The 14,816-nt window shown below is 40.9% G+C and overlaps 1 protein-coding gene across 1 annotated transcript in view; it reads right to left on the bottom strand.

The window, feature by feature from the left end:
• The window catches only part of SVEP1 (sushi, von Willebrand factor type A, EGF and pentraxin domain containing 1), a 182,207-nt gene that overhangs the window by 115,258 nt on the left and 52,133 nt on the right, over positions 1–14,816 (bottom strand). Inside the window, exons 6-7 of the mRNA XM_039543266.1 lie at positions 11,473–11,652; positions 4,127–4,324 (exon numbers count right to left, since the gene is read on the bottom strand). Of these exons, the coding sequence (XP_039399200.1) occupies positions 4,127–4,324; positions 11,473–11,652 (378 nt within the window). The remainder of the gene's footprint in view (positions 1–4,126; positions 4,325–11,472; positions 11,653–14,816) is intronic.

Below are 14,816 nucleotides of genomic sequence, written 5' to 3'. Positions count from 1 at the left end.
AATTTGATTAATGTAAAAGATTAACACCTCTCCTCTTACAACAAGCAGGGGCGGCTCTAGCTTTTTTGCCGCCCCAAGCACGGCAGGCAGGCTGCCTTCGGCGGCTTGCCTGCGGGAGGTCCCCGATCCCGCGGATTCAGTGGCTTGCCTGCGGGAAGGTCTGCCGGTCCCGTGGCTTTGGCATACCTGCCGCCGAATTGCCGCCGAATCCGCGGGACCGGTGGACCTCCTGCAGGCAAGCCGCTGAAGGCGGCCTGACTGCCGCCCTCGCAGGGACTGGCAGGGCGCCCCTTTCAGCTTGCCGCCCCAGGCACGCGCTTGGAGCGCTGGTGCCTGGAGCCGCCGCTGACAACAAGTGCCATGGGAGCTTTTATGTCCACAGGTGTGTGAGACCTCAGCTTTACATCTAATCAGAGCAAGAGAACAGTGCTTTTTAGCACCATGCAGGGGCATGGTCTAGAACTGACTCCAAGGGAAGTGCTCTGACTGAATGGCTGCTCTGACTAATTTCTGCTGCTAAACAAAGGTTCCACATGTGACAAATGGCCTCCTCCCATTTCAGTGAGTTTCCATTTCACTAGCACTGGGTACAACCTGTGCTGTGCGGCCAACAACAGTGAAGTCCCCATTTACTCTGACAAAACCCAAAGCACTTTGTTATCCTGGCATGGAGCCTCTCCAAACACTGCAGCGGGATGATTTCATTATGGGAGTGCTCTTTGATACATGGGCTCCAGTCTCACTAGGCAACGACAACAACGTTCACCTCTGAACTCTTTATGCCCAAGAGGCCTTAAACCAGCTAAAGAACTGACACCACTTACTACTTTGCTAGAGATATAGACATTTCAAACTATAACTCCGGTAATTCAAATTCCATGGCGAAGACTGCATGAGCAATAAATACAAGCCACTTCGCCTTCCTCTGAAGAAATTTTTCATGGCAAGCACGCTCTTTAAAACAACTTCCAATTGTGTTTCACACTCCCAGGACCATGGACTTTCAGCTATAGCAAGTTCCAGTTAAAAGTGAAGTTCTGAAGAAAGGCTAATAATAGGCAGTGAGCAAACAGATTATTTTGGATAAGTGAAGTATTTTGGCTGCATGATACATATAAACAACAAAGAGAACTAAGCAGGGACGTGTTTTCTTTGTATAAAATTCAACAGATTGCAACTGCCCTCATCTTCACTAGAGACGTTTAGCCTTCAGAGACTACCGATATCTCTTATTTTAGGGTTTTACACTGTTGCCCATCACAGTAGACCCTGGGTGCCTGGTCTCAATACACACGGCTTCATCTTGATCCAAACAGCCTTGTCACCTTGTGGTGTGATCCCATCAGATATTATAAGTAGGGCTGTCAAGCAATTAAAAAAATTAATCACACGATTTAATTGCATTGTTAAACAACAATAGAATACCATTTATTTACATATTTTTGGACGTTTTCTACATTTTCAAATATATTGATTTCAATTACAACACAGAATACAAGTATTTGCACTGAAAAAAAACAAAAGAAATAGTATTTTTCAGTTCACCTAATACAAGTACTGTAGTGCAATCTCGTTATCATGAAAGTTGAACTTACAAATGTAGAATTATGTACAAAAAAACCTGCATTCAAACATAAAACAATGGAAAATTTTAGAGCCGGCAGGTCCACTCAGTCCTACTTCCTGGTCAGCCAATCGCTCAGACAAAAAAGTTTGTTTACATTTGCAGAGGATAATGCTGCCCACTTCTTGTTTACGTCACCTGAAAGTGAGAACAGGCGTTCACATGGCACTGTTGTAGCCAGTGTTGCAAGATATTTATGTGCCAGATGTGCTAAAGATTCATATATCCCTTCATGCTTCAGCCACCATTCCAGGGGACATGCATCCATGCTGATGACGGGTTCTGCTCTATAACAATCCAAAGCAGAGCAGACTGATGCACGTTCATTTTCATGATCTGAGTCAGATGCCACCAGCAGAAGGTTGATTTTATTTTTTGGTGGTTTGGGTTCTGTAGTTTCCGCATCGGAGTGTTCCTCTTTTAAGACTTCTAAAAGTATGCTCCACACCTCATCCCTGTCAGATTTTGGACGGCACTTCAGATTCTTAAACATTGAGTCAAGTGATGTAGCTATCTTTAGAAATATCACATTGGCATCTTCTTTGCATTTTATGAAATCTGCAGTGAAAGTGTTCTTAAAATGAGCAACATGTGCTGAGTCTGGTATAACATGAAATATATGGCAGAATGTGGGTAAAACAGAGCAGAGGATGTACAGTTCTGCCCCAAGGAGTTCAGTCACAGATTTAATTAATGCATTCTGTTTTTAACGAGTGTCATCAGCATGGAAGCATGTCCTCTGGAATAGTGGCCGAAGCATGAAGGAGCATGCAAATGTTTAGCATATCTGGCACATAAATACCTTGCAATGCCAGCTACAAAAATGCCATGTGAACACCTGTTCTTACTTTCTGGTGACACTGTAAATAAGAAGAAGGCAGCATTATCTCCTGTAAATGTAAACAAACTTGTTTGTCTTAGTGATTGGCTGAACAAGAAGTAGGACTGAGTGGACTTGTAGCCTCTGAAATTTTACACAGTTTTGTTTTTGAGTGCAGTTATGTAACAACAACAACAACAACAAATACATTTGTAAGTTGCTCCTTCACGACAAAGAGATTACACTACAGTACCTGTATGAGGTGAATTTAAAAATATTATTTATTTTGTTTATCATTTTTACAGTGCAAATATTTGTAATAAAAATATTCACTTTGATTTCAATTACAACACAGAATACAAAATATATGAAAATGTAGAAAAACATAAAAAATATTGAATATATTTCAATTAGTATTCTATTGTTTAACAGTGTGATTAAAACTGCGATTAATCACGATTAATTTTTTAAATCACGATTAATTTTTTTGAGTTAATCATGTGAGGAAAATGCGATTAATTGACAGCCCTAGTTATAAGTTATGCCTAGTCCATATTTGCATGGAAGAACTTCCAGGAGCATGGAGGCTGCTGCTGATTCAGCAGGTGGGATTCTACCCTCCAAGTCAATACTGAAACAATGCACTTGGGATCATTATGCTGCTGGAGGTGCTGTGTTTAGGATAAGTAGTAATATCAAGGTTCTCACTACTTATGGCCATTAAACAACAGAAATCCTGTGACACTTTCTGTAGTGATGTGCTAAATAACTGTTATAATTCTGTTTTTTGTAATGTGCCTTTACATTTCTAAAGAGTCTACCTGCCTCTCTGCTGTTAGGCCCTCCATTCTGTTTCAGGTGCAGAATGTCACAGAGAAACATGCCCTATGCTTTCTCAACGAGACTTTACTTTTGTTCTTTCTTGGGGTTTTCCCTTAATCTAGAGTTAAAGGCATTCAAACTGAAAGTATATTTGTGTATGAAAAAAAAATCTAATATTTTCTGAAAGAGCTGGGTGTTCATGCCAGAGCCCTGGCCAAATTCATACTAATGTAATTACGTTTTTCCCATCTACACTTCCTGCGCAGCTTCAGTTAATTACAGCATTTTTCGCTGTGTGCCCTAAAGTTTTGAGTAGTAAGCTGTTAAAAAGCGCTAGTGCCTCACTCCGGAGGGTGCTCTGATATACTGGGATAAAACACCTTAATATATCTCGCATATTAGTATAAGTTTCCATAGCACTTAAGGAACCTTGAGATAAAAGGAACTATAACACATGATATTCCATTGACATTATTACTGTTATTATATTGTTTGGTTTCACTTCGGCCACCTCTAAAGCCAAGGTTTTTCTCATCTTCATTCTTCAATTTATAATTTAACTTTTTCTCCCAGGCCTTAAAGTCACACAGTACCACGAACCCCGACAAAACACTATACCTGGGAAAGGTCTCCAGAGGGCTGACTGGTGGTGAGGTGCATCATAAACGTACCTGAACAATCTTGCTGAACATATAAATATTAAATTCTCCTGTCAGGAAATAGTAGAAGCAGTACATTTTGAAGATCACTTTAATCAGACTTTGCCTCAGGTTCAAACACATCTTTATCTGTCTCGCTGCAATCCCCTTCCCCCTGAACCCACATCTACTTGCAGTGGAAATTATTGTTCAGGTCTGTACCTTTACATAGAGCCTTTTGGACATTTTCACTCCATCTCCCAGAAGGAGTGCATCTCAGTTCTTCTCTAACCCCAGACAAGGTGAATCCCCGGGGGCAGCTCAACTGGCACACTGTTCCAGATTTTGATGGTCCCTCTCCGCAACTTGACGGATGTACTGTCACACTCTCAGGTTTCTGGAAGATGGGGCAATGCACCTCTACAGGAAGTAAACACACAAATGTCAGCAGACACAGAAAATATACACATCCAAAGTTACCAGCAATTAAGAACCCCGTAATAGGATGTAGAAAATAATCTGAAACTTGTTCTAAAATTCACTGCAACTCAGCCCCACTGATGATCTCTACTAATAAGGTATTTTTCACTCAGCCTTTATGAAGGATAAAATGTTTCAGATAGCTTGGAAAATTCTGTTATATTTATTATCGTCCTTGTATTGAATGAGTTACATTGTGCTTTGAAGGCCAAACATTAATTTTACTACTGAGATTTCCCCCTGTGACAAAAATAGGTAAAGCTCAGATTGTATTTTTATGGACATTTGAAATGGGTGCTGGAATTCAGGTGAGTTCTTATGGTTGCAGGAGTTCTTTTTCAGTAAATTACAACCATTGGCAATATTCTCATGAGACAAATCAGGTTTGGCTCCACCCCCTTGTATCAGGTCTGCTCTTTTTTCTTCAATTCACCATTTACCTTTCTACCCCACCCCCCGCTGGAATCACACCACAGCTTTGTACAAGAATCTATTCATTTCACCTGTTCCTATTTTGTTGTCTCATGGTCACAATACAGATGTTGGAGTATCATTATAGCAGTTTGCTGCACACTAGCTACAAAGAACCATTTCTACAATGCCATGAAATGAGAACTAAGAGGTACAACAATGTTACTAAAACAAAAAAGTCATTAAAATTTGTTTATTTCAGGTTTCATACATGCCCAATCACCTTGTGTTTGTGAAATGGCTCGTAAGTGAACCTACATCCATTTTCAAATTATTACAGGCCGATATTTGATTTTGTTCAAACCTAAAATATGAACCGGAACTCAGGGAACTATACATGGAACCAAAGAACAATTTGCTGGTTTCCATGTAAACGTAAACTTCCAAGTTTAGCAAATGTTGACTATGGATTTGCAGGGACCAAAAATGTACCTTCATGTTATGAAATGTTTTGTGACTAGGGCAGGTCAAATATTTTCAAATTGTGAAGAAAAAATTTAATCAAAATTTGAAATTTCCAAAAATAAAATGGGGTGGGAGGAAGGAGGGAGGGAAATGACTACATTTTCACCAATACTTTATCCTGTTTTTCAACCAGCCATATTTATTATTTCAGGCAGTTAATGCAGTTTTTACTGGTGTCATGTAGAGCTGGGCAAATACGGTAAAAGGTGGATACCAAATTTGTACAATAAATGTATTCTGAATAAATGTGCCTTGAAATATTAAAATGCCTTCCAAAGCAAATGCCTCAGGAATATGCTAAGTATTAAATGGAATGAATGTATAGCACCAAGATTCATCACAGAGTTCAGCAACTTCTTATCTCCAAAGCTATCCAGAAAAGAAGATGGAAATATCTGGGACACGTGTTAAGACATGTATGAAGCAAGAGTTTGCCATGGCAGGTGTGTCATTAGGTAGTTGGTCAAACATGTCAAAGGAGCTGACTGAAAGAATCCCTCTGTTGAACACTACTCAGAGAGGGAAAACCTATGACATAGAGGATATGCAAAAAGCTTCTCAGGACAGATAAGGATGGTGGAGCCTTGTTCATTCCTTAGATGATGTTTGATGGTGTAGAAAGGATTCAGATTCAGAACAGTTAATATCTAGACAAAAAAAATTTTTTGTCAAGTCCTTGAAAAGCAGGCAGTTCTACAAAACTTATTTTAAAGACAGAATCTGAGTATTATCAACATTTCCTGCCATTGAAACTCTTGCTTTTGAAAAATTAAGATTAAAGTTTAACATATTAATAATAATACTTCATATCTTCTTGTCATTTTGACAGTCTGCAGATGCCTTGAATGTATACACATTCATTTTAGACAGAATAATTGTCTTAAAACGTAAAAACTATTTCCATTAGTAAAAATGGTGTTCATTTCTGGGCACCTCTTTATGGGACAGCTATTGACAAATTGGAGAGAGAGCAGCACCAAAAATGATCAGGAAATCAAAATTAAAAGAGCTAAATTACGAGCTGTTTGGATAAGTGACAATGTAGGGGCAGGAACATAACGATGTAATGACAGGCACAAACACAAAGAGAAGAGGAACTATGTTGGGTGGTACAAAGGGATATATAACTAGGAGTGAAGAGAAGAAATTGAGAAAGGGAAAATTTAGGCTGAATACAAGGAAAAGTGGAATAGTCTTCTGAGGAAGTGGTGATAGTCCCAGCACTTAGGACATATATTACCGAACCGGACAAAACACTAGACTGTATAAGGAGCAATCCTGTATTATTAGAGAAAGTAACAGATTTTTTAGACAAAGGAAACACAGTGGATCTAATTTACCCTGATTTCAGTAAGGCGTTTGACACGGTTCCACATGGGGAATTATTAGTTAAATTGGAAAAGATGGGGATCAATATGAAAATTGAAAGGTGGATAAGGAACTGGTTAAAGGGGAGACTACAACGGGTCGTACTGAAAGGTGAACTGTCAGGTTGGAGGGAGGTTACTAGTGGAGTTCCTCACGGATCAGTTTTGGGGTCAATCTTATTTAACCTTTTTATTACTGACCTTGGCACAAAAAGCGGGAATGTGCTAATAAAGTTTGCGGATGACATAAAGCTGAGAGGTATTGCTAACACAGAGAAGGACCGGGATATCATACAGGAAGGTCTGGATGACCTTGTAAACTGGAGTAATAGTAATAGGATGAAATTTAATAGTGAAAAGTGCAAGGTCATGCATTTAGGGATTAATAACAAGAATTTTAGTTATAAATTGGGGACACATCAGTTGGAAGTAACAGAGGAGGAGAAGGACCTCGGAGTATTGGTTGATCACAGGATGACTATGAGCCGCCAATGTCATATGGCCATTAAAAAAACTAATGCAGTTTTAGGATGCATCAGGCGAGGTATTTCTAGCAAAGATAAGGAGGTGTTAGTACCGTTGTACAAGGCACTGGTGAGACCTCATCTGGAGTACTGTGTGCAGTTCTGGTCTCCCATGTTTAAGAAGGATGAATTCAAACTGGAAGAGGTTCAGAGATGGGCTACTAGGATGATCCGAGGAACGGAAAACCTGTCTTATGAAAGGAGACTCAAAGAGCTTGGCTTGTTTAGCCTAAGCAAAAGAAGGTTGAGGGGGGATATGATTGTTCTTTATAAATATATCAGAGGGATAAATATTAGGGAGGGAGAAGAATTATTTAAGCTTAGTACCAATGTGGACACAAGAACAAATGGATATAAACTGGACACTAGGAAGTTTAGACTTGAAATTAGACGAAGGTTTCTAACCATTGGAGGAGTGATGGAACAGCCTTCAAAGGGGAGTAGTGGAGGCAAAAGACATATCTGGCTTTAAGACTAAGCTTGATAAGTTTATGGAGGGGATGGTATGATGGGATAGCCTAATTTTGGCAATTAATTTGGCAATTGATCTTTGATTATCAGCAGGTAAGTATGCCCAGTGGTCTGTGATGGGATGTTAGATGGGATGGGATCTGAGTTACTACAGAGAATTCTTTCCTGGGTGCTGGCTGGTGAGTCTTGACCACATGCTCAGGGTTTAACCAATCGCCATATTTGGGGTTGGGAAGGAATTTTCCTCCAGGGCAGATTGGCAGAGGACCTGGAGGTTTTTCCTCTGCAGCATGGGGCACGGGTCACTTGCTGGAGGATTCTCTGCAGCTTGAGGTCTTCAAACCACAATTTGAGGACTTTGATAACTCAGACATAGGTTAGGGGTTTGTTACAGGAGTGGGTGGGTGAGATTCTGTGGCCTGCATTGTGCAGGAGGTCAGACTAGATGATCAAAATGGTCCCTTCTGACCTTAAAGTCTATGAACCTATGAGTAAAAGGTCGGGATGGCCTAATAGATCTTTTTTCATCTCTGACTCCTACAATTCTACAGGTCCTCTGCTCTCAGAGGGCCAGATCTGTAGCTCGTATAAATGGTCTTGGCTCCACTGACTTCAGCTGAGCTACAGTGATTTACACAGGTTTAGAATCTGACCCAATAAGTCTGGATTTAAAAGGGTGTACACAGGAGCAGAATTTGGTCCCATCAATCTATGATTCTGTAAATGTATACAAATATAAAATAATTTAACACTGGATGGGTCAGAATTTGATCTCAGTTACTAATGCCGATGGAAATACAGGGTGAAAATCCAGCATATGAGAAAGCAAAATCTGTCCCATGTCTGTCAAACAGTGCATCACATGAAGCTGACTGAAACCAAATGAGTATAGTACACAGTTAATAAACTAACAAGTGAATTTTGATCTAATGGACAAAAAGAATACTGAACAGCAGGGCACTAATTGACCTCTCTCTCCTCTTCCTTTTATACATAAACCTTGAGGATGAAGACTGGCCAAAACACATTTAAAAAGTGGGCACACTAATTCTTTCAACACTAGATGGCATCAGTGCCCTTGGCATTAATGCCAATGAACTGTGTAATCCTGCAGTAATCATGGGCATTGTACAGAGAATTATTATATGAGGAGACTAACATTTCCTGATGTACACTAAATCTAAGATGTTGGCTATAAACCATTCTTCAGTGGCAGGGCCGGCTCCAGGGGTTTTGCTGCCCCAAGCAGCCAAAAAAAAAAAAAAAAAAAAAGACGCGATCGTGATTGCAATCTGCGGCAATTCAGCGGGAGGTCCTTCGCTCCGAGCGGGAGTGAGGGACCCTCTGTCGAATTGCCACTGAATACCTGAACCTGGCGCCCTGCTCTGGAGTGGCCACCCCAAGCACCTGCTTGCTAAGCTGGTGCCTGGAGCCGGCCCTGTTCTGTGGAATACAAGAGGGAAAGAGTTAAAAGAGTTTAGTGGTGGGGAAATATTAACTTTTTTTTTGCAAGTTAGAAAAAAAGAAAGAAAGAAAGTTTTCATGCCTATCAAATATTTTAATTTTAGACAACAGAATATAATGTAACATAATAATCCAAAACAATTCATTACAATAATATCTTCAATAAAAAGTTCCTTGAATTAAAAATACACGTAACACACACATACCCTTGTAGGAAAAAAACCTGCAGTATTTGGCAGGTAAAACTAATTGGGCCCTAACAACCCAGAATAACTGTTCTAACATAGCATTAGTGAGGCCATTACTGCAATGCTCTGTCCAGTTCTGGAGACCATACTTCCAAAAAGGATGTTGAAAAATGTGAAAGGATTCAGAAAAGAGCTGTGAGTATGACATGAAATTTGGAAAACATGTTTTCTAGCAAGAGACTCAGGAGCAAAATCTTTTTAATTTACCAAGAGAAGGTTAACGGATGACCTGATCTCAGCCTACAAGCACCTATGCTGGGAAGTATTTCCAATAGTTACGGCTACAATTTAGTCACAGGTATTTTTAGTAAAAGTCACAGACAGGTCACGGGCAATAAACAAAAATTCACGGCCTGTGACCTGTCCATGACTTATACTACAAATACCTGTGATTAAATCTTGTGGGGGAGAAGGGGTGCTGGGGAGAGCAGGGGGGTGCTGGGCGAGGGGCACCAGGGCCGCCGGAGCAGTGGTTGCCGTGGCTGTCTCCGGAGCCAGCTGCTTTGGGTGGCCCCTGGGCCTGCCGCACCATCCCCTGCAGAAGTTGCGGAGGTCGTGGAATCCATGACTTCCGCGATCTCCGTGACAGACACGGAGCCCTACCGATAGTACATGCTTTTTCATCTAGCAGAAAAAAGCATAATGAGACCTAATGGTTGGAAGCTGCAGCTGGTCAAATTCAGACTAGAAGTGAGGGGCACATTTTTAACAGCGAGAGTAATAATTTAGAACATCAGTAAGGAGAAGAATTTTTTTAAATGTGCTATTAAGGCTCCGGTTAGCATTTTCATGATCCTGCAGTCATTCCACGAGTGGAATTTCACATCTGCTTTCCTTGCGGGGGGGATTTATACAAGTTATCGTTGTGTGCAGCCATGGCAGGAGTGAGCCCAGATTTTTCAGATAATGCTTTTTGCAATGGGACAATCAAAGGAAACTCTGGGTTTCTGGGACCAACAAGAACAAAGCCTTGCCATGGGTGACTCAGAAATCCAGCAAAAACTCTCATATAACCTGCTCAATTATGCAAAAGAGTCTAATAATATCAAACAGCATGAGACAGCCTTTGGCTATATAATGGAACTGAATTATAATCATTAAAAATTAAGAAATGACAGAATAAAGTAAGTCCTCCAATAATAATCCTCCAATGGCATTTCAGGGCCCAGGCTTGCTCTTTTGAAGTTAAATAAAATGTTCCCATTGATCTGGGAGCAAGATCGGGCTCTTAATGTACTTAGTGTAAATAATCCAAAATTTATGAATTTTTCTTCATGATGATTTTGAAGCATGTATCTACACCGAGGGCTCAGTGTTCAACCTTGCCCTCACAGGGTCCCCAGTTTTGTCCGCGTAGTTTCTGAATTACAAATAATTATGGGCATAATGTAGGTCATTTGAACACGTAGGTACAAAATTTACCGATGACGTTAACTGCACTCACGATTTTCAGGAGCACCAAACAAGCCCAGCTTCTGAAAAGTCAGTCTCTATGTTCATAATTTCTGTATTTTCACTGGGTTTTAAAAATTATTATTATTTATATTTTCCAGTGAAGTCAGCACTCATGAAAAGTGCTGGACTGGTAATCCTGGAGTCTAAAGTCCTCTGCTTATTCACAGGTTCCCCGCACTGCTCCACCCATGTGCTTCAAACGTGACCGGCAAGTTTCCCCTGAAGGGGTAAAAGGCTGCTCAGCATCCTCAGCCCTTCCAACCCTTGGCCTCTGTGCTGGGAATTCCCACAAAGGAGGCAGCAGTAGCTTAAGCTTCCTCCATGCTGCCAACATGCCTCAATCTTTAGCTGGAGGGAGCATCTCTAGCTTTGAGAGGGTAACTGAGTCTCCCCAGAGATTCACCCTTGCCCTCTTCTGCATGAGAGCCATGTCTACCAGGAACTGGACTGTGAGCACTAATTCATTTCATACAGGTTATCAAACAGCCACAGGAGAGGAGCGACTTTTAGATATCGGGGCTGGATTTCAACCAGCAATCTAGAGGTCATTTTCTTATCCCATTACCAATCCCTCCTCAAGATATGGTTCTATGTGAACAGACACGCAATGACCAAAAACATACCCACACATGTTGGCTCCTTTCCATCCCACTGAGAGTTTCCTTGACAGGTGAGTTGGGAGTTTCCTTCCAGTTCATAGCCCTCATCACAGGTCACAAAACACACTGTCTTGTATGAGGTATCACCTGACGAACAATTAATTCGTCCATTTTCAGGTGCGTGGAGTTTTGGACATGTTCGAACTGCAAATGGGAAAACAAGCATGTTACGTTTTCACCATAAACCAGAGGAACAACAGACAGTTTAAAGGTCACTTCTAAAACCCTTTGTCATTTAAATGAATACAGTGAAAATAACATTTTGGTAATCTGGGTTTATAAATGGAGCCAATATTTTCAAAAGTGACCAGTGATTTTGGGTGCTTATGTTAAGACACCTTACAGGGGCCTGATTTTCACAAGGTGGGTGCTTACCCCTTTCTGAAAACCAGGCCTCTTTAAGACATCACATTGGGAAATCTGGGTCCATATCTAGTCAATGAAGTTGAAGGAAGAGAAACTAAGAAGATTTGTTTAATTTGCTCTGGGAGGAGTTGCTGAATGATGCTGAATGAGAAGACAGTGTTAGTTTGGCTGAGTGTGCAGTTTGGTTTTTTTAAATGTCTGAATTGCTAATGCTACATCTTGACACCAATTTATTACATAACTAAAAGCAACGCCAGAAGAACATGGAATTAAATGTAATCTTGTGTATCAGTCTTGTCTAACACATTAAGCAGTAGCACAACTGAACAGTAAAAAAAAAAAAGAGGGGGGGAGCTCCAGTTCTCCAATCTACTGTGTTTTTTTTAAGAGCTAGATCCTGCTTCCATGACTTCCATCAACTTGGATGGAGGAGGGTCAAGGCCTGAATGAGTCATGACTTCGGTGGCCTGGGTAACTTCTATGTTGTGGTTAAGAATGTTGATTTTACCAAGTGACCCCTGCCAATGTAGGAGTCAAACTACTAGCTTTCTTTCCAAATAAGTTCAAAGTTAAGCAAACTTGGCAGCTTTCTTTCCTTTTTCCAGTAGTCTATTGCACATATTGATGAGAAAACATGTGTGTATAATTGTACATATTGACCCAACAGACTACAGGTCTTCCTAAAGATAGTAAGAGAACAAAGTTAATCAGTTATCAATCAAATGAAATCCAGTTGTACCAACAGCCAGGATTACAAGTATCAAGCAATTAAAAAAAATTAGTTTATTTCAGAGAGAGTTTGATATCAACACATCAGGAAAAAAACTGCATGATTTGTAGCAACTATTGACCAGAAAATAAGGAGTGGAAACCCAGTTAGATGCCTAACATCTAGGCATTATGACTGCCTCGTGTTCACTCAGGTCCAGAACAATGCCCCTCCTCCCCCCATCCCATGTGTATGTACAGGCTTTTCTAGAATGAAAGAGATCAGGAAACTTACTCTAGACTAGAGTCACTAGACTCTTAATGAATTAAATAAAGTATTGGTCTTCAGACTAGTTTTCTATTATTCTTTACCTTAATTGCACTAAGTAAACATATTACAACTCTAATGCAAATCTGTCATGCAAAGAGAATAGGTTTCTAGGGTATTATGTTTTCTACTGTGGCCTTTAATGCCATAGCTGTGGTAGTGTGTGTAGTGGGCATTGCAAACTATCAGGTCCTAGAGGCACCAGGTGACCACGGCTACATACTTTCACAGGTGGTAGCATGTGCCTCCTTGCACCTGTTATCAGGTCCTGCTCACCTGCTGGCGTGGAAGGAATGCACGGCCATTGTTCTGTTCCTTTCAGGGTGATGTAGCTATGACTCACCATCAGCAACACTACTAACCTTGTGTTCCAGTGTGGAAGGACTGGAACTGTGGCTACCCCTCCCACTGGTGTCCTAGGCAGGAGGGAGGGAGCTCCCTTTGAAACTTCATCCCGGGGAGCAGCAAAGCACGGGGATTTGCCACTGTTGAACTTCTAGCCCTCACCCCTCTAAAGGGGCACACTTGGGAAGTGGAGACCTCTGTTTCCATTCCAGTAAGTACGAGCACGAGCATACGAGATCTATTGGTCTCCTGGGCTATAGCCCACCTGCCATTTGGACTTACTGCTCATACATATGGCAAAACCTGAACAAAATACTGTCAGCTCCCACCTGAACACTAAGCTTTTGAATTAAATGAGATCCAGACAAAACCCCAAACTAAAACCCAGCCAACAAGATCTGACAAAACTTAAATAAACTTTCCCCCATCTCTAGTCTCTCTTTCTCTCTCATACACACACAGAATGCTTAAAGGTCCAGAGCCCTGATCCCACATTTCTTGAGCATCCCAAACTTCCATTGAAGTCAGAGGGAGTACTGGGTGTGTAGGCCGTGCAGGATCTAGACTTCTCAAAGGCTAATGGATTACTCTTCACAACACCCCTGTGAAGTAGGGAAATATTATTAGCTCCATCGGCAGATGGGGAACTGAGGCACGGGCAAGTAACTTAGCCTCTGTAAGTTTACAGCAGGAATGTGTAGAAGAACCAGAAATAGAATCCAGATCTTCCAAACTGCAGCCTAGTGCCTTAACCACAAGACCAGCCTCTTGACCTGAAGACTATCAATCTGGCACTTTCCACAATCACCAAAAATTCCCATAAATGTACATTAAAATATATTCTGTTGGCCTTTAGAATTTTGTTATAGTACACTTTTCTGGATTAAATGGGCGTTTTGCAGTTGGACAGTATTTAATTTAATTTTATATTAGCTGCTGCTAATTACAGAAGGTGTGCTGATGGGTCTAAGCTTCACTTATCACAGCCATGACACATTTCAGCTAAGTAGCGCAAAATGCCAAAACGTTGAATGTTTAATGTCAAAACCGAAAGCACTGTGAAGGGATTAAAATCCTTTGGTGTCCTTTCATAATTGATGTGATAAAATACTGTTGGGATTAATGAGACAGCCCATAAACTGTGCCTTTGATCTTGCTCCCTTCTACAGCATGGTTTCTTGTATGAATGGAGAACAGCAGACACGGCATATGCTAAGGATGGATTAAAAGGAAAACTGTGAAACCTTGCAGAAAAAAGAAACCACCCCTCACCCCAAAAAACCAGAAGACAGAATAGCTTCTCCCCTAAAAGTGTCTGTGTGGGGGGGACTCTAAACTATACATGCTTAAGATTGTTCCACTTCTCTGTGTGGAGACTATAATCCTGTAGATGATTAGAGTGAAAATTGATCAGTCCTTTCTTTATGCTTCAGTGCAGGGGCTCTCCAGCCTTTTCATTCTGAGGACTCCTTTGTACGAGAGATAGTTTCATGGAGACCTGCTCTCCCAATAGTCCAATCAGCCTACAGTTGGATTTTCAAACTATTTCACTCTGTAACCT

The sequence above is a fragment of the Mauremys reevesii genome, linkage group 6, assembly GCF_016161935.1.
Source record: "Mauremys reevesii isolate NIE-2019 linkage group 6, ASM1616193v1, whole genome shotgun sequence".
Taxonomy (NCBI): Eukaryota; Metazoa; Chordata; order Testudines; family Geoemydidae; genus Mauremys; species Mauremys reevesii.
This window is presented reverse-complemented; position numbering and strand designations above follow the sequence as displayed.